The sequence below is a fragment of the Lontra canadensis genome, unplaced genomic scaffold (assembly GCF_010015895.1).
Source record: "Lontra canadensis isolate GAN:19392208 unplaced genomic scaffold, GSC_riverotter_1.0 scaffold110, whole genome shotgun sequence".
Classification (NCBI taxonomy): domain Eukaryota; kingdom Metazoa; phylum Chordata; class Mammalia; order Carnivora; family Mustelidae; genus Lontra; species Lontra canadensis.
In genome coordinates, this window is record NW_022631104.1 from 3,070,727 (window position 1) to 3,090,362 (window position 19,636).

General features: G+C 58.6%; 1 protein-coding gene across 8 annotated transcripts in view; it reads right to left on the reverse strand.

Annotated features, from left to right (window-relative positions):
• Nucleotides 1–7,440: 7,440 nt before the first annotated feature.
• The window catches only part of MYH10 (myosin heavy chain 10), a 119,515-nt gene continuing 107,319 nt past the window's right edge, over nt 7,441–19,636 (reverse strand). For 6 of the 8 annotated variants that reach the window (XM_032840003.1, XM_032840006.1, XM_032840004.1 and 3 more), the window contains 9 exons: nt 19,280–19,492; nt 18,142–18,303; nt 14,629–14,757; nt 12,005–12,093; nt 11,094–11,217; nt 10,805–11,013; nt 9,312–9,420; nt 8,396–8,568; nt 7,483–7,627 (listed from right to left, as the gene is read on the reverse strand). In XM_032840003.1, the coding sequence (XP_032695894.1) occupies nt 7,483–7,627; nt 8,396–8,568; nt 9,312–9,420; nt 10,805–11,013; nt 11,094–11,217; nt 12,005–12,093; nt 14,629–14,757; nt 18,142–18,303; nt 19,280–19,492 (1,353 nt within the window). Of the gene's footprint in view, nt 7,628–8,395; nt 8,569–9,311; nt 9,421–10,804; nt 11,014–11,093; nt 11,218–12,004; nt 12,094–14,628; nt 14,758–18,141; nt 18,304–19,279; nt 19,493–19,636 lie in introns of all 8 variants that reach the window. The other 2 variants (XM_032840005.1, XM_032840002.1) reach the window with 1 other exon arrangement.

Genomic DNA, 19,636 nt, shown 5'->3' on the forward strand with positions numbered 1-19,636 from the left:
TTTTGTCCTCTGAGGGCCCGCGCGGTCGTGTTAGGAAAGGTTGCGCGCCTGAGTTGGGGCAGACCGGCCGCCGTGGTGGTTCTGTGCGTCCTTTGGTTCCTCTCATGCTGCATTACTGTTTACATTTGTGTTACTGTACATAGGTTTGTAAACATTACCGCCCGAGGTATTTGTATATAACCTGGGCTTTGTAGCTTTTATTTATTCAGAATTCATATGGCATGTTAACGACTGACGCTGTCCGACTCGGGCGGCTGTATAGGATCATCATGTGGTTAAAAGAGAAGAAAATACTTCCCCTCAAAAAAATCTTTTAATGTGGAAACAATAAATTTCACAGAAAACAAAGGATCGAGGCTGCTTTCTTGGGTTCCCGCCCGCCTGCGGAAGACGCGGAGTTCCCGAGCTGGGTTCGGAGCTGGCGTCTGTGCTCCCGCACTGGAGGAGTGGGTGCTCGGTGGCCGCGAGCCGGGGCAAGGAAAAGCCTGGCGGCCTCGTGAGGAGTCGTCTCACAGCCCAAACGGGCGTTCTTGGCCTGACTCCTGGGGCTGGTCTCTGCCCGTAGCCGTGATGCCCGGGAGGGCCCTGCGGGGCGAGCGGGGAGGAGGGGCTCGGCTGTGGAGGGGCGCCGTGTGTTAGGTCGTGGGTCTGGGGCCTGGCTGTGCCGCCTTTCCCCATGCGTGTCTGCACGTCGGGACCGGCCATCCCTTGGGTCTGGGCTTCTGTCCTCCCTCAGGTTGGTGTTGGCAAGTGCGGGAAGGTGCCGGGTGTGTGGTCGCAAAGGCACCGAGTGACCGGACGCAGGAGCGGCTACACTGGGGACCTGTACGGGTGCATCAGATTCCGCACCCCGCTTCTAGAGTGTGGTCTGTCATTTTAAAACTGGAAGTAAATGAAAAGTGCATCAGATTTGGCCCGGAGACCTCTCTGTGTCTGAGCCTCGGCTCTGTCGTGGGAGTGGAGCTGCTGCCGTGGACGCAGGACGAGTTCTGGGCCTGACTGCTTGGCCCTGGCCCCCGACGACTCCTCAGTTCCTCCCCCGCTGAGCGCTGCTGCGATCGGCTCGTGGACGCGTGTGTCAGCCAATGCCCGGGCCGGGGCCGTGGCTGCGGGAGCCCGAGCGTGGTTCACCAGCTGTCGCCGCCTCTTTGGGCCCAGGACACCGCGGGCCAGGTCCATGCGAGGGCGGCAGCGTGCTGCGGGCTTATTCCCAGGCTCCTTGGGTGCGGAGACCCCACAGGTTTGGGGGGGTCTTCTGTAGCTGCAGCAGGCCCTGGCCTGTTATGAGCCCCCGAGGAAGCTGGCTACTTCCTGGCCTCATTTTCAGCATTTGCGATCCTGTGGTTCAAGACGTTGCTTTGTACTTGGCTCAGGTAGGGCGCTGGGCCACCTGGTGTGAAAGTGGCCGCAGGCTGTTTGCGGGTGCAGCTTCCTGCCTTCAAGCATGTGCTCCCTGCTGGGCTGCCCGGTGCCCAGGTTAGCCCGGCGCTCATGGAAACCTCCAGGAACGCGCCTGTCCCTCAGCGGAGTCCCCGCTGTGCTCTCCCCTGGTGGAGGGTCTGCTCTTGCAGATGAAGGACCGCCTGTTGCCTCCAAGTGTTTCCACCTCGCCCCTGCCCCACCCCCCAGCTCCCGAATCTTCCCGTAGGAGGGTAGGAGCCAGCGATCCACTTCCTTTCAGCCCAGAGTAGCCAGAAATCGTGCCCCTCGGCTCAGGAGCAGAAGCCGAGGTTGGATGTCAAGTCTCACGGGAGGACGGGACTCGGGGGGCCTGGGAGCAGGAAGAGCCTGCTCACCCGTTTACGGGAGGGAAGGTGGGCCCAGAGTTTAAGGTGGCCTGAGCTCCCCCGGCGAACGGACAGACGAACCAGGATCGGAAACCAGTTTGGGTTCATTTCCTGCGTTATGCTCCACTTCTCCAAACCTGAGGCCTCGCTGGCCTGGACTCTGTTTCCTGCCTCAGCAGATGAACTGCTTTGGGACCCTTAGAAGTGACGGGCTGCGGGGGCTGGGGCAGGGTCGTCCCTCTGTAGCAGGAGGGACAGGCTTCGTCTGCCTCTGTCTCCCGGCCTTGACTCTGCTGCTCTCAGCTGTCCCCCGGGGCGCCCTTAGCCTCTCCTGAGAGCCGTGTGGAAACTGGAGTCTCCGGGGAAGGGCGGGGTGTCCGGGGCGCAGTGGCAGGCTTCCCCCGGGGGTGACCTGCAGCCACGTCTGTCCTGCCAGGCCAGCGACGGGAATGGGTCCAGGAAGATCTCAGGCCTTTTCCCCATTGCAGCTTTCCTTCCTGGCGGCTCTCCCATCTGCATCTGCCCCGGAGTTGGGAGCGGACGGCGGGCGCTAGCGTCACGGTCCAGACGGAGGCATGTTCCTGGGGTCTGTCCTAAAAATGGGGGCCAGCCGAGGAGGCATCTTTGTAAATCACTTTGCTATGACAAGGAGCATCTTCTCTGAAAACTGGTCCGTGACTATTACAGATGTGCTCTGTGCGCATATTGTAGCCCTTCTCTAATTTTAAGGAAGAACAGTCCTCTTGAGTGAATGGGAACGTAGCGACTTCCTTGGTGAGATGGTGCATCTGTCTCACCCTTCATCCGTCTGTCCGTCTGTGCCCACAGGAGTTAAATTGGGGTTTCCTGTCAGCCCTGAAGCCTTCCCCGAGGGAGACAAGACGCAGATTGAACTGAGATGTAACTTGCTCGTATAGCGGGTGTTTTCTAAGAGATGGGTTTGCTGGCGCCATCCTGCCTGGGTCATGATCTGCAGGTGGCAGGCCTGGGCAGTAGTGGTGCTTGGATTAACGGTCAGGTGACAGAGGTCTGGATGAGCCCAGAGCCCCACTGCACCCTGTAAGAAGACGGTGGGCTTAAGCACTGTTGTTTATTTGCAAAAATATTGCCTTCGCTAGGGAAAAAAATCAAACTGTCACCTAGAATTTAGGGGAATAGGTACACTGTTACGTTATGGTGTTGCTGGATGATTCTCGGGAGTCTTTGCTCAGCCTGACAATGTGATAAGCTTTGAAAACTCTTCTCTTTCTCCTTTGGGTAGAAGAGCCCCTGGTAATAAGGCAAATGAAATAATCTCGAGAGAGGAATGCAAGGGTCTCGTGGCTGGGGAGCGGTGGGATGACTTCGCCGCCAAGCCACTGTGGCGCGGACGCGCTAACACGTGCGAATGGGAGCGGCCGGTGGGAAATGGGCACAGGTGAACAACTTTGTTAAAAACAATTAAGATGCAGATAAGTTTGTGGGTTCTCTAAATTTTTCTATAAAGTTGCCCAAATTAATTTTTTTCCCCCAAATTCACTGTTTAACATGGAAGGCCAGCGACGGGAATGGGTCCAGGAAGATCTCAGGCCTTTTCCCCATTGCAGCTTTCCTTCCTTTCCTGTCCCAGTTTGCCCAAACCTGGGCCGAGAGGCTCGGAAGTTCGAGCCAGTAGGATAGAGCAGGGTCTCTCCGAGCTGCGGGATGACTGGCGGTCACCCTTGCGCAAGTTAAAAGCTGGGTCCCCCCAGGTCCGCCCTGTACTGGCCCAGTGAGGGCCACATTTCCGAGACTCAGACCCAGCACTTCAAGACACTTCAAAACACTCGCGAACCATTAAGAAAAATGTGCCCATCAGAACTACGGAACGCTTCTCGTGAGACATTCCATATTTACTGAAAGAACTTTTTTAGACTTTAGACAGATTTCCATATCACACTCCAAAAATAAATAAAATGTAAGAGAGATTCGTACGACTTGGCACCATGATTCGAAGCTCTGGCCGGTCTTGACCCGGAGTTGTCCGTGTTTTCCAAAACTCTTCCGTGCCGAGGTGAGCGCTTGGGGCCGGAGAACTTCTGAAAAGCGGCTCCCGCTGTTGGTTCCAGAAGCTGCTTCTAAGCTGCTGATACCCATTCTGTAGGATCTCACATTGGGCTCTTGACCTTTCCGGGAGGAGTCTGGCAATGACACCTATGTCACTGTTGTCTCCTGCTGACGGCAACTGGGGCCGGGGGGGGGGGGGTGAGATTTTACACCTGCATGAACACGGGCGTCTTAGAACCGGGGTGGTGCGTGGAGGGAGGTTGTGCTGTGCTGGGCGGTTTCTGTCAGACCTGGTGTGTCCTAGTCTGGTGGCGTCCCAGGACATCATTGCGTGTGGTTCCTTGATGTCACTTGGCAGGGGCAGAGCCATTAGGCTCCTTTGAGAAAACAGACAGATGTCACTGGCATAACGGATCAGATACGAATTTCTAGTTTCAGTAAGGGTAGAAGGACGTGGTCCCATTTTTTGCGGACGGCATGCAGGCACCGTCATTACAGTTAATGTTGGCCTTGAACGCTGGCATCGTCGTGTCAGTACACCCTTATTGAGAATTTGATCTTTGATTTCCAACAAGAGGCACAGGGACACGTCGCATGCTTGGCTAGTTTCCCAAATGGCAGCCGGCTGCCCCCGGAAGCGGAGCCCCTGCCTGGTCCTCGGAGCTGGCGCAGGACACAGCATCCCAGAAACGTGGGAGGGCGCTCGGTGCGGCGTTGTCCCTCCCAGAGTGACGAGAAAGCCTGTGTGTGTAGGGACTCCCCTCCGGTCTCAGCCCTGCCTGGAACTCTCAGAGATACGTCTGCCTCTGTGCGTTCCGAAAGGCCCCATCCCATGGCCTGTACCAGCATGGCTTTTGGTTTTGGGATGTGTCAGTTTCCACTGGGACAGGGCGTGGTGTTTCCTGGAGTGGGACACCCAGGAGCACTTTCCTTCCCCGGTCTTGACCCAGACACCTGTGTCCCGCCAACACCAGCTTCAGGACGAAGGCATGACAGGAGAGACCCAGGGGCCCCAGAGCCAGGGGCCGTTTCCAGGGATGGGGACGACTGGTGACAGGGCTGTAGTGTTTCTGATGGCCGGGCTTCAGAAGTAAGACCCTTCTAGCCCTGCTAGGAATGTGCGTTACCCCACTAGAGCAAATGAAAATCATCCCCGGGTTGTCTGCGTCAGACAAACACTTCTGTGCAGGGGCAGGTGGTTTGGTGTGGGCCACGGAGGGACCCACACCTAGCAGAGCCTCACCACGTGTCCACTAGTTTTCCGCAGAGGACAGGGCTTCCCCGCATCTGGCCGGAGCCCTCCCTGATGAGGAGCCAGAGTGCTGCTGGGCGGAAGCCGGCCCGCTCCTCCGAGTCGCTGATGCGCTGAGAACCCAGCGCCCATGAACCCTCTTCCTAGGGCTGTCTGTGCCCGGCAGAGGTTTTAGGAACCGCCTTTCCTTGGACGGTGAAGCAGTGGTTTGTCGAGTGGAAGAAGCTTCCTTCTGATCGGTGTCTTTGTGGCATCAGAACCGCAGGCAGCCCACGAAATTTAGGTTTCTCCCGATGAGGCTGGCCTGGGACAGCTGGGCTGTGGGGAGACTGCGTGGGCGTTAACGCCAGTGAAACCAGCCGACAGGGAGGAATTCTTTCTTTTTGAGAAGCGCCTCTGACTTCTAGATCCCTGGGTAACTTGCTGAATGCTGGGGTGCGGACATGTGAAACGTGATCCGGCACTTCTGCCGGTTTTTGCTTGGCCAAGCAGAACCGCCCTGGCCCGAGAGTATCGCGGAGTAACGTGTACATATGAATCCGCATCGTCAGCGGGATTGTGCATTCTCCTGGCGTTTCAGTCCAGCCTGTCCGAAATGGCCGACACTAGAGAGGCTGCCATTGGAGCTCCCCGAGCCCTCCCAACAGCATTTCAATGTGCGTCCTGCCCGAGAGGGGAGGACAAACCCAGGCCCTCTAGGACCGTCCCGAGCTGCGCTGGCTGGTGAGCAGAGCCCTCCCAGAGGGTTCATTCTGCCTCCCTGACCCGCTCCCTTGGCCACTAGTGTTTGGGTCTCCAGCCCCAGCGGCCCTTTCCCTCCCCGCACGTGCATGCAGAGGCCAGCGCGCAAGCAGGACACAGAGCCAGGGCCGCCCGAGGGCTACCCCGTCGTCCGCCGGTTCCTGGGAGCACAGCATCCCCTGGAAACTGTGGGCCTGGCCGGCCGCGTTTCCAGTCTGGGCCGCCCCCCCCAAGCCTCCAGACAGGCCACAGGCGGGACACGGAGAACAGAAGGTGAGAAGACAGATTCCATGTTGACGTGACTTCGTGTTTATTGAGGTGTGTTTACTGTCAACGGGTGCTTTCTCCTCCCAGTAAACAGAGCAGGCGTGAATATCTATAATGAATAAATTTATTGTCTTACAAAAATCATTGTCTAGAAATATGGGAATACAAGAAAAAAGATATTTGCAGTCAGGTGTCTGGTGGTAACAGCCAGTACAGTTCATCAAGGGGAAAAGCAAAGATTCCAAACCCACGTGACAAGTTCTTCCTAACAGATGTTAAAGCTTTTAACCCAAAAGGTTTGTGTTTTCAAGCACGTCGCAGAGGATCAGGGATTTAGAATTAACACTGATTCGCTGTCGCTGAATGTCTCTAATACCACTTTGACTGGAGAGGTACATGATACGAAGCACGGTCAGAACTTATACGTTAGATTGTTACAGAAGCAAATCATAGGTTTAACATTGTCTTAGTACTGTAGTGTCTAAGGCACTTTCTGTAATGTCAGTTTGCTTAACTATCAACCAAAACCAGAATGCTAGATGGTCACTGTAACACTGTCCGGCGGGGACGGGAGGAGAAAGGAACAAGGATTCACATCCACTGGCATGTCAACATTCAGGCAGATGGCGTTGGTTGGGGAGGCTACACGAGCCTCCCGCACAAACTTGGAATAAATCTGGGACACAAAACCGAGATTTCCATTTTGGGCTCAAAGCAGTGGCTGGTTTGCAAGGTCAGCATGCGAGCCTGGCTGGCGAGGGAGGGTCCCCCGCGGACCGACGCGAGTGTCAGCCGAGCCAGGGGGCACACGGACCGGCCCCGGCGGAGGACAGTTCACCGGGAGAGACGCGGGGGCACCAGCAGCTCGAGGGAGTGGGGGGGGATCCCAAAGGACGTGGCCTCCACCACGGCCGCCCCCCCTCATCTTGCCACAGCCCCTTTCACAGTTTGCGCACTAGGTCGTGCTGCTCGTTCTCGGAGGAAAGACGGGGTCACAAGTGCAGTTTAGGTTCCACAATGTTCTAGGAGACTCGATGTGGCTGAGTCGTCGGGGGCCACACGGACACAGAACGGAGTTACCTGTCTGTAGAGAGAGCATGCAGAGCGATGCGGCGGCCCCGGGACCCCCGCCACCGGCGACTGGTCTGACGAATGGTTCTCTTCTCACCGTGAGTTCGAAATGGTCTCGTGAAGACTATATGGAAAACAGATGCAATGAGGAGACTCTGTTTAACGGGCGTGTGTCTCGGGTGTGTATATAGAAAAGGGGCGCGGTTGTACTCGGATGTGACGAGGGATACAGTAGGGTCGGCCGGAAGCCTTAAGACACGGTTGATCGTCCAGGAAGGAGTCACGGGCGCGGGGGGCTCCTGCGCGTCCCACTGTATCACCTCCCAGGCCTCCTGGGCTCTACTCGGACTGGGGCGGCTGTGTCTCATTGACGTCGCTGGTCTTGCTCTCCGTGTCGTCGTCTGACAGCTCCAGGGAGGCCCCCTCGATGTGCAGCTGGCGCCGGCCTGATCGGCTGGACGAGAAGCTGATGGGGCCGCCTCGCCTGGGGAGAAGGGGGAGGACGCGCGGGGGTGAGGCCGGGAGCACGCGCGGCTCTCCAGCTCTGCAGCCGCCGAGGACCGCACCCTCACACCCTTCTTGCGCGCGGCTTGGGGCAGAGGTGGACGTGATGCGCAATCCTCTGCGCTTCACCACCCTGTCCTCCAGCCCCGCTCGGCAGGCCTGGTGCAGCCACGACCGTTGCCATAGGAACAGGCAGGGCAGCGGGTGGAGGCCAGGTTCCCCTGTGCCCGAGGGGCAGCAGGTCCTTACGGGACGGTGGCTGGGCCGGACACGTGAGGTCTCTGGGGCACATTCCTTGTGGAACGTGGACTTCATCACACACTTCGTAAACGTCACAAGCCACATGGCACACTGAACAAGGAGCGGGCATACGCGGAGTGGCCCCCCGGGCCGCCATCCCCCACGCCCCAGCTGACCTGCTCTGCGGGAGGGAGCGTAGCTGTTGCCCCCACCTGCTCGGCCTCTCCCTGGCGCCAGCCACATCCCGTGGGCAGCCGGGGGCGGGCGGACGGTGGAGGGCACCGGGGCCCCAGGAGCTCCCGCCCTGCTTCTCTGGGCGGCCGGCGCCTCCACACCAGGGAGGGCCAGCAGGGAGCGAGCGCCCCTCCTCCGTCCTGCTGGAGGACGACCACGGCCCAAAACCCCGAACGCGCAACTGCAGAGTGACTGCCGCTGCCCGAACGGGACGCTCCCTCTGGACCAGATGCCGAGCCCCCACGCCTCGTGCCGGCAGCCCTGGGTCGCTCACCTCAGCCGGTTCTTGAGCGTGCTGACCTCGCGGCTCAGGCCCTCGTTGGCCTCCGTGGCATCGTCCAGTTCCCGCTGGAGCTTGCGCCGAGACGCGTTGGCACGTGTGGCCTCCTCCTCGGCCTCCTCCAGCTGCCGCTTGAGCTGCTTCATCCTGGCGGTGGCCTTTTCCATCTGGGGGACGGCACCGAGCCCATCAACGCCAGCCTGGCCGACTCGGTTTCAGCACGGCCGTGTCCCCAGTGTACTGTGGCTTGGGGCCCCGACGGCCACGCGAGCGAGCGCACCCACGCGGGCACACACTCGCGCATGTATCTGTGTGCGCACGCCCGCCCGCCCGCGCGGCGGCCCGTCAGTCACCCTGCCCCTCTAACGAAGCCCGTGTCTACAAAGCCAACTCTGCTAAAGGAGACCGAATGGTCAAATTCTGTTTTCACCCAAGTTTTCTGTAGGAGAAACGACACACTCAGCAGCTTCCCGAGTGACCCAGGGAGCACGAAGAGGAACGGCGATTCCTGCAGAAACAGGAGCCAAGGACGGGGGCCGTCTCTAGCCCCAGGCGCCGGTACGGGTGGTTTTGTGCCCCCACGCAGCATGGCTGGTTTGGGTGTGACGCTCTGATTCAAAGAGTGGACACTGGCCAGCCCGCGCCTCGTGGGTCCGGCTCACAGCCGCCCAGAACCGCCGTCGGGGGCGCCAGGTCGGGAGAGCGGGCACGCGTCTGAGTGACCTCTGTGTCCCCAGAACCTCAGTGTCTGATGTGCCCCAGGAACACGAGAGTGAACACCTCAGGTAGCATTTTCTTAGTCTCGCTGCTCCAGTGGTCGCCCTGGGCTCCTCCTGCCCCAGTGTCCTTGCTAAGCAAAGCGTTTCCGGGGCGGGAGGCGCGGTCGCCCTGCTCGGGCTGCGCCCCTTACCTGTTCCTTATACTGGTCCGCGTGTCGACGTTCGTCTTCAACCTGCATGAAGATCTCTTTCAGCTTCTTCTCGGTGCGACGGACTAGTTTGTTGGCGGCTGCTCGTTCCCTGTTAAGACGACCCGTGCATGAGTTTGTGCAACTCTGGGAATGATCGTGGAACGGAGACAGGATTTCATAAGTCCTTTTTCTCCGGAAGAGGACACGTGCTCGAGTGCCTCCCAAGACCTGACCGGAGTCATAGAATTAACACGGCCCAGAAGCTTTTCCCTTGTGACTAAAATACAGATTACCCGTCGTCTGATGCGGACAGACAGGAAAAGTACATTCATCATTTTTCCCCACACAGATGGTGAGCACTCTGGTGATCTTCTGATCAGAGCTACCTGCCCCAGGGACACTGGGTGGCTCAGTCGGTCAACTGGCTGCTCAGGTCATGCTCTTGGGGTCCTGGGATCGAGCCCCACACTGGGCTCCCTACTCTGCGGGAAGCCTGCTTCTCCTCCTGCCCCTCCCCACCCAGCTTGCATTGACTCTCAAGTTAAAAAAAAAAAAATTTTTTTTTTTAAACCACTTTCCGTATATATTGAGTTCAGACTTTTTGAAGACAAAAACCTCAGCTGGTTACTTTGATTGGCTAACTTTTTAGCTGGGAAAATAAAACCAAGACCTAATTTACCAATAAGTGACTGTTTTCGATGTAAAATTTACTGACTACCCACCAAGATGCTGGGGGCTATTGCAGTTACCGGTGAAACAGACAAAAAGAAACCCCACACTCCCCCCTTCAGTTAGAGCCAAGCACGTCACCCCGCTTCTCGTCACAGGCCAACACTGGCCCTGCTGACAGACGGGGAGCTGAGCCTCATTGAGAACAGAAAATGTTTTTGTTCCTTCATAAATGTTATGCAAAAATGGGCATCGAGGGAGTTCTTCCCCGAGAAGAGCAAGTCATGTTAACTACAGCGACTGCGAACAAGCCCTTCGCTTTGAGTGCAGCGGAGGCTGACGGGCAGGAGGTTCGGGGAGGCTGCGCTCTGAGCCCAGGCTCCGAGGGTGGAGGCGCGCGCTGGCCCGGGGTGGTCTGGGACGCGGAGAGCTGCGTCTGCATCGCGCAGTCCCCCGGCGCCCGGCCCGCTGCCTCCAGCACGACGGAAGATGCTGGGCTGTCCTCTGCTATGGGAGGAGAGCTTTTGTCAAACCGCATTTGTTCTTGGACAACAAACTAGTGTTTCATGGGACGCCGGCAACTTGGGACATCAGCTACGGTACCTGGGAAATCGTGGGGATGAGAGGACACTTGAGTCTGGGAAGGGGCAGCAGGCGAGCCCAGCTGTCCCCGGGGCCCGCAGCACCTCCCTGTCCTGCTCAGGTCACGCGTGCGCGGTCCTCGCCTTCCGCGCCTGGGAGCCCTCGCGGGGCGGGCCCGGCCCGGCCCAGGCCTGCAGGGGAGATGTGGGCCGCTGGGGTCCGTGGCAGCAAACCCCCCTTACTTGGCTTCCTGCTCAAGCTGCTCCTCCAGCTGCCCGATCTTGGCCTCCAGGGCGGAGATGGTGGCCTTGAACTTGGACTTGACGGCGCCCTCCAGCTCCTGCAGCTTGGCCTTCAGCTCCTTGTTCTGCCGCTCCAGCTGCTGGCGTGCGTTGTCGCTCTTCTGTGCGGCGCTGCGCTCGGCCGCCAGCTCCGCGTTGAGCGTGTCCACCTGGAGGGGAGGGGAGAGCCGGGTTCAGTGCCTCGGCCCGCGGGGTGGCGCGGTCCCTCCCTGCGGCCGCACGCGGCCACCTGCAGCGTGGTCTTGCGGAAGCGGTCGTTGAGCAGCTCCATGTTGCTCTGCTCCTCTTCCAGCTCCTCCTCCAGCTGCGCGATCCGCGCCTCCAGACGCCGCTTCTCGTCCAGCAGCGCAGACCTGGCCGGGCCGGGGAGGAGAGGCGACGGCTCAGCTCGGGGCTGCACGGCCCCGGGACACGCGGGCCAGGGGACGGCTCCCCACCCAGCCGCGCCGTCCTCTGCCGGCTTTGCCCGGCTGCCGCGCCCCAGTCCACCAGCAAGTCCGGCCCGGCACACTTCACACCTGCACCCTCGCCCCCCGCCCCTCCCTGGCCCTCGCCGGACTGCGGTGCCCCTGCCTGCCGGCCGCACAGGCGGCGGCCGGGATTCCCTCCTGGAAGGGCGAGATGACCACGCGCGCCCTAGCTCGGGTGGCGCGGGTTTGCCGGCGCACTGCGGGCAGATGCCCAGTGCGCACCAGGACCTGACACGAGGCGCAGAAAGCACCGTAACTGGGAAAAGGGGCTTCCTGAAAAACGCGCTCAGAGAAGGGCAGGTCTTAATCTGCAGGTTTGCTCCAGAAGTGAGGACACAAGCGGCAAGGTACCCCACAGCCTGCAGAAATCGGAGCCTTCCACACGCTCTTCCACGCCGAGGGTGGGAGTGACCGACGCGGGGGGTGGCACAGGCTGCGTGGTGCGGCCGCCGGGCGGCGAGGCAGGGCGGAGGCCCCGGCGGTTTGCTTCCCAGACTCGGAACAGGAGCAGATCAGCCCGACTGCCAGGGGCCGGACGACGCGGCCTTCCCTGGGGACGGGGCTGGGCCCCAACGGGGGATGGGCCACGGGTGCCTGAGAGGATCAGGGCGGCGGGGGCGCTGCTGTGGGTCTCTAGCCCAGCCGGGCCGCCTGCCTCCGGGGGACTCACTTGCCAGAGGCGCTGTTGGCGATCTCGTCCGCCAGCTCGTCTCGCTCCTGCTCGGCGTGGCGGCGCGCTCGCTCGGACGAGGCCAGTTCCTGTGGGAGGTTGCAGGCCATTAACCATTTCCCCCGCGGTGACCTCGGACTGCCCTGCTGTCCCACAGACAGGCCGGAGACCCGGGAGCATCCGGGCCCCAGGGTGCGCGGCAGCTGGGCTGTGCCGTCCGGTGGGGTCTGGGGGAGACGCAGGGAGGGAGAGTGCTTGGGCGGGAAGCAGGGCTCTTCCTCGAAAGGACAGGGAGCACAGCCATCCAGGCGGCTCCCGGCAGACCAGGGCAGGGCAAGGGACAGCACCGGGCCGGCCAGTCCTCTGCAGAATTGCCTCGTGGCAACTCTTCCGTACGTTTCTCTGGAAGGAGGACTTGCTGCAGGAAGCAGCTTAGGTGCATTTCTTACCCCACATGGGTAAAGACGGAGAGGACAGTCGCGCTGCTGTCCTCAGGGTGTGGGGGAAGGGAGCTGCCAAGTCCTAAGGCTGGTTGACAGAAACCACGCTGCCGGCGGAGCAGGGCTGCTACAAAGAAGTCTGCCCGTGCGCCTGGCACGTGTGTGCGCCTCTCATGTTACTAGTACACAGGAGGCAAGTGAAGCCCAGGTTCGAGCACACACCACCCTCACACATGGGACAGGGCGAGCCCCGCCGCGAGGGCGGCCGGCAGAATGCTCTGGGCCGGACCCAAGGGCCTCTGGTTCACAAGCACCGGGTCAGCATCCGATCCAGCACTGGCCTCTGCTGCCCCTGCGTCCTGGGCCCAGCCGGGGCCCTTCCTGTCTGCCGGCTGGGTGCGCTGCGCACAGGCTGGGGGACCCATGGGAGAAAGGGGAGGAGCCTGAGGCCTAGAAGCCGAAGAACAAAAGGGGTGTGAGGAGAGGAAAAAGAGCGGGAGGGAAGGGCAGGGCAGGACCTCTTCTCCCTAACGCCATGGGCCCTTGTCTGAGGGCCTGAAACACACACTTTGTGACAAGCCTGGGAGAACGCTGGGCGGCAGGTGCACATGTGGGTCGTGCCCCGGGGCCTGGATCCTGGAGCCCCAACACCTTTGGTCCGAGCCCCGTCAGCTGCACGACACACCACATAGGTCTTGAACAGCTGCGTCCCTGAGAACCACGTGCACGTTCTTTTAAGCACACCTGGAACGTTCTGGAAGACTGCCCATGCCCGGCCCTGCAGCCCAGAAGTCCTAGCCACGACGCAGCAAGACTGAAATCAACGGCAAAAAACAAGGCCCCCCACCACCCCCAAACCAAGAGTCACACATTTGGAAACTTAAACCACACTTCTAAATTATTCATGGAATGAAGAAGAAAACCATCACTGAGATGAGAAAAACTAAGAACCAGGGGGCCCGGGCGGGGGCTCAGTTAGTTGAGCAGCAACTCCTGGTTTCACCGTAGCTCGTGGTCTTGGGGTCCTGAGACGGAGCCCTGGGTCCGGCTCGGTGGGGAGTTGGCTAATCACAATTCTCCCCCTCTGGCCCTCCCCAATCTGGCGTGCTCTCGAGAATAAATCCATCTTTTCAAGAAAAATTAGAATTTAAATGGCAACGAGAGCCCAGATTTTGCAGGACCCAGCGAACACAGGACTTTGAGGGGAATTTGGTTTTCTAGAAGCAGAATCAGACAAGAGAAAAGCGTGAAAAATCAGTGACTGCGCAACTCAAGAAGTCAGGAAAAGAAATCCACAGGAAATAAAGACCAGAGCAAAAGAAGTCAGTAAAACGGAGACCAGAGAAGGCTTAGCAGCAGGAGTGGCCCCTCGGAGGAAGCTCAGGGTCCGCTCGGTGCTTGGTGTTACCCAGCCCCCAGCCCTCCGCCGCCCCGATGCCAAGGGCGTCCCTTCTCTCTCCGGCCAGCCTGACCCCACACCTACGGCGGCCTTCACCATCACTGAAGCCCGCCTTTCTAGGGGGCAGTATGTAGGGATTTCTTTCTTTCTTATTAGCTGGTAACAGCGTTTCAGCTGAGGTTGCTGCTGTCTTTCGAGGTTGGAAGAAACTCCGCGATCACGTATGCAGAAACGCGGACACACTGAGTGCACAGTCACGTCTCTGTACAGGCAGTGACACTGTTACCGTGTGTGTGTGCGGGCGTGCCCACCACGGACGGAACCCCAGATCCTTCGTCAGTCCCTGCTCTGAGAACTCACTAGAGGGACTGGAAGCATCGCCCACAAGCGGATTCCCCGAGGAGCTCATGAGACCTACTTGTCCCCTGGGAGGTGTCCCCTGCTTGCTCCTGTGGAAGACCAGGCAGCCTTAGCACAGTAGGGTTAAATGACCCTCGCGCTTAGCAACACTGGAACCTACTGCCTTTTCTGACGTAGGAAACGAAGGCTGGAAAGTCGCCTGGAGAATTACTAACCGCCCCTCGGCCTCCGGCCAGCTGGGGGACTGGACCCACGAGCCATAGCGGAGTGCAACCGGCCTGCTTGCTGCGCTGAGGTCGGGGGCGGGCCGTCGCCTTACTGGACATGGCTAGGAACTTACGCTGGCTACCCCGGTGGCAGCATGCCACTTTGACCTTGGAGAGATTTCAGGGGCGAACACTGAACAAACGGCTGAGTAAACAGACCTCCTGCAGCTGAAGGACTTCGGCTTCTAGACTCTTCAGTTTCTTTTCACTCTCCTTGGACTGAGCAAAAATTTCATCCCGGGACGCACGCGCTTCTTCTAGTTCACGCTGGTAGTCCTTCATCTGAGCCTAAGATCAAGAATACGAAAAAGTTTTAGAGTGGTTTGCATTATTAGTTCTTCAAACATGCATTTTTTCCAGATCAGAAAATTCCTATCCAGCCACCGAAAATGTAAAACTGTACGGAAGTGACACAAGCTGCCACACGAAAGCATTTAGGACGATGTCCCTCGTGAACACAGATGCAGAAATCCCCGACAACCCCAACGACGAATCAGGAACATAGCGGCAAACTGAGTCCAGCGGTGCGTAACAAGGATTAGACACCGGTAGATCCCAACACCCCGGTGGGATTCACCTGCGGAAGGCAGGGCTGACTGGAAACTCCAAATGAAGGGCTATGGCCGAGGGACATCACGATAAAAGCAGACGCAGCAATGGACCGAATCTGACACGCTTTCATTATAAAAACATTCAGAAAATGAACAGAAAGAGATGCCTCCACTCTGGTAGGCGGCGGCGGTGAAAACCACAGCGGATACCATGCTTCACGGTCCAGAGATGGGCCGCCTTCCCCTGAGGCGACCGGCGAAGCAGGAATGTCTGGTTTTGTCCCCTCTGTTTAACACTGTCCCAGTGATTCTAGTCAAAGCAGTTACACCAGGACAAGAGCAACAGCAAAACAACATCCGGATCGGAAAGGCTTTAAGCAAAGACAACCGGCGGCTCTGCCGACAGCGTGATCCGATGTGCTGCGCATCGTGGGGAACCCACCCTAAGGATAAATGATTTCCGCAGGCTGTAAGACGCGAGATCAACACACAAAGTGAACTGCACTTCCGTGCACGATGGACATTCCAAAAACTAGGAAAGCAATCACCCTTGTGAGCATCAAAAGCAATAAAATATTTAGGCACAAATTTAGCTTAAGTACTATATGACTTGAACACCGAAGCTATAAAATAAAATATCACTGAAAAAAGAATTGCTAATTAAGCAGAAAGACTGTCGTGTTTGGGAGCCGGGAGGAAACACCGTCAAGATGGTGGTCCCCTCCACACTGGTCTCCCCAAATCAAGACTATCGAGACTCAAACCGGCCGCCCCTCCCCCTCATGACAGAAATTGACCAGTTGATCCTAAAATTCATACGAAATTGCAGGGAACCCAGAATAGCTAAACAATCTTGAAGAAGAAGAAAGCTAGAGATGTCACACTTCCCAGTTTCAAAACGTACAAAGCCACAGCGATCAAGACCGTGTGATACGGGCGCAAGGAAAGGCATAGAGACCAATGGAACAGATGGAGTCTGGACACACACAAACCCACAGTCCGCAGATTCTTGACAGGCGAGTCCAGAAAGTCAACGGGGGATAGAACGGTCTTTACAGCCGGCGCTGGGACAACTAGATGTCCTTGTCTGGAAGAACGAGGCTGGATTTACACACCAAAAAAACCACACCATAAAAATGGACTCCATGGACTTAAACAAATCTGAAAGTATAAAATTTAGACTACATAGGAATAAATCTCCATGACTTTGGACTGGGCCATAGTTCACACAGATCTGATCACCAAAGCACAAGAAACAAAAACAGGAAATAAGCTGGACTCCATCAAAATTAAAAAATCTGTACTGCACACAATACCATCAAGCATGTGGCCAGACCAGACTAGAGGATGGAAAAGATACCTGGAAACCTGTCTCACAAGAAGCACCCGGAACGCACAAAGAAATGTCACAACTCCGTTATGAAAGCTACGGCAGTTGAGGAGGTGAGCCGAGGAGGGAGAGGTTCCCCAGCTGAGACGATGGCCAATGAGCGCATTTTGAAAAGACGTTCGTCACTGGTCATCAGGGGCTCCGGCAGAACTACAGCAAACTAGGACGTCACACTGCGGGTGACTACAGAAGAGGATAGCAGCGAATACTGGTGAAGATGCGGAGACACCGGAATCCGCACGCCTGGCTGGTGGGAATGCAAAACGGGACCGTCACGGTGGGACGGTATGGCAGGTCCTCCCTGTGAACCAGAGTGAGCGACGAACCTGGCATCTCACCAGCGGGTCCGCGTGGACCTCGGAGCTGAAAGCATGCGTCCGCACAGGCGTCCGGGAGCTCTCGCAGCAAGACCCCCAGGGGCTGTTGAGCACCGGGTCATGCTGCAGCGTGGAGGAGCCCTGCAAACACGGACGGGGAGGAAGCCCGCTCTGGCTGCTCCCCGTACCCGACACGGTCGGCAGAGGCAGCGCTCCAGACCCCGAAAGCAGATCGCGGGTGATTCACGCTGGACGGAGCAGGGGAGGGGGTGGTGACAGCGAACGAGCATGGATTTTTGTAGAGGGAACCACAGTGTCCCAGCTTGGACAGTGGTGATGTCTGTACACCCTGTGGCTGCACGAAACACTGGAAATGCTTTAAAGCAGTAGGTTGTGTGGCTTGTGAACTGTGTCTCCATAAAGCCGGGACATAGACAAAACCGGTGTCCTGGACCTTCTCCACAACGTGCCGCGTGACCTTTCTAATTAGCTCATCAAAAACAAAAGCTTTGTCCTTAGCTTTTTAAAAAAGTGTAAGGGGGGGGCGGTGCCTGGATGGCTCAGTGGGTTAAGCCTCTGCCTTCGGCTCAGGTCATGATCTCAGGTCCTGGGATCGAGCCCCATGTCGGGCTCTCTGCTCAGCCGGGAGTCTGCTTCCCTCTCTCTGCCTAATAAATAATAAAACCTTAAAAAAAAAATGTAAGGGAGCAAATATAAATTACTCCTAACCCTATCCTGCAGAGCTGACTTTCCTTTTACCTTTTCTCTTGAGTACGTCAGGCTACCTCAGCCGCCCGCACGGTCTTCCTCCCTCAGGCCCTGTCGTCTCACCCCCAGCGTCACCGGCCGGCGGGCAAGCCACCCTGCAGCTCTGATTTCGTGCGTCGGTATTTCTCTTCCTCTCTGTATTTTGTTCGAACACATTCTTAAGGTACGGAATCACCACGGTCCAGGGAATGGACCTTTGCTGAAAGCTTTTGTCACAACCAACCGATTTCCCCCGTGAAGTTGTGCCTACATGGAGAGGGCCCACGGCGTCCTGCCACCAACTACAAGTTATTCTAGAAATCCCCTTGACGCGGTGATAGTGACGGCCAGCACATCATCTGGGAACAAGTACTGATTAAATCAGACTCAAGAGGACAAAAACCCGGCCCTGCACTGGGGGACCCAACGCCCCCCTCCTCGTGGGTGGCTCCGGGCTAAGCCAAGTATCCCCAGAGACTGTCAGAGCCCGGAGAGCGCGGTGGCCCTGGCAGATGCTCCCCTGCTGACCACGCCAGCACCGTCTGGGATGCGTGCGTCCTGCACACACAGAAGACGCGCGTGGGACATCGTTCTGCCCGACCAGAGCCCGGCCTGGCGACAGCCCCGCAGCCCCAGGCCGCTGTCCGCGGGGCCAGAGGTCACCCACCTGAAGCTTCCGGAGCTGCTTAATCACTTCATCCCTTGCTTTGTTCGCCGCCTCGATCTGGGCTTCGAGGTCCTTCAGGTCGATTTCCAGTTTCTTCTTGGAGGCCACTGCCAGCGCCCGCTGCTTCCGCTCGTCCTCCAGCTCCGCCTCCAGCTCCCGTACCTGGCGGACGGCACCGGGTTAGGCCCGGCCAGACCCACATGTCCCCTCGCAGGGCCCGGCGGGCTGCCGTCGGAGCCGGGGACGCTGGCAGCTCTCTGGAGCCCAAGTGTGTCCAGGGAGGTCTTTGACCGTAATGCCCTGCAGGCCCCTTCACTCCCCCAGACTACCGTGAGGGCCCAAGGGAAGGCGGAGTCCTTGACCTCGAGCTTCTAGCCAAGATGATGGACACAGGGGACAACCGGGAGACATTTTCTTGCAGGGACACTCAAGGGCTCATGGAGGGGCCCCGCGGCAAGGAGCCGAGGTCTCCCGCCAGGACCCTGGGCAGCGGGGGCAGCCAGCCCAAGTCTGGCTTTCAGAAGGTGCAGTGCCACAGGTCGGTTCAGAATTGGGACCCACAGAGACTGGGAGCTAAGTAGGTGCTGTTCTCAGTCACGGAGTCTGAGGTCATCAGTCACGTAGCAAGAAACGGCAGATACGCTAAGTGTTACGGCCCTGGGAGTAACCGAACAGAATGGGCCCCATCCGAGACGACCCCGTCAACTCCGAGGGACTGTCAAAACACAGTTCGTTTTGAAAGTGGACCTGTAAGTTAGAAATCCGACATACGCTCAGAAAAGTGTACGAATCGTACACGATTGGCTTTTTAAAACCAAACAGAATCCGCTGGCTTTCTGCCCTTTCAAGCCTGGTGCCACGAGGGCCCTCGGCCCCTGCGGACGGCTCCTCTCCTTCCCACACGTTTAAGCCCCGCTGAACCCGAAGCCGCCCGCCGACGGCTGCGTCGTCACCGCGCAGCGTCCCGGCTCGTGACCAGCAGCGGTGGTGCGGGGGAGCAGGAGTCAAACAGGGACACGAACCTCAGACAGCAAATGACCCCTGGAGCTGGCTCGCCGCCGCTCACGCGCTCCGACCCAGCACCGCGCTCGGAGAGCGGGGGGCTCCTGCCCCCCAGACCAGGCGGCCTCCCACCCACCTGCTTCACCAGGAGCCGCCGCTTCTCCTCGTTCTGCTCATCCCTGGTCTGCAGGTCCCGCTCGAACTGGGCCTTCATGGCCTGCATGTTGACCTCCAGCCGCAGCTTGGCATCCTCCGTGGCCTGCAGCTCGTCCTCCAGCTCGTCCAGCTGCGTCCGCATCTCCTCCACCTGCTGCTCCAGCGCCCGCTTCGACTTCTCAAGTTCGTGCACCTGCAGCACAGGAAGTGGCGGGAAGAGGCCCCCGTGTGGCACGAAGGTCCCCCGGTTCCCCGCCCCGGGTCAGCTTCCCGTGACGCCCCCACCCGCCCGGCCGCCCCCCTCACTCCGGAGCGCGCCATCTACACGGGATGGAGC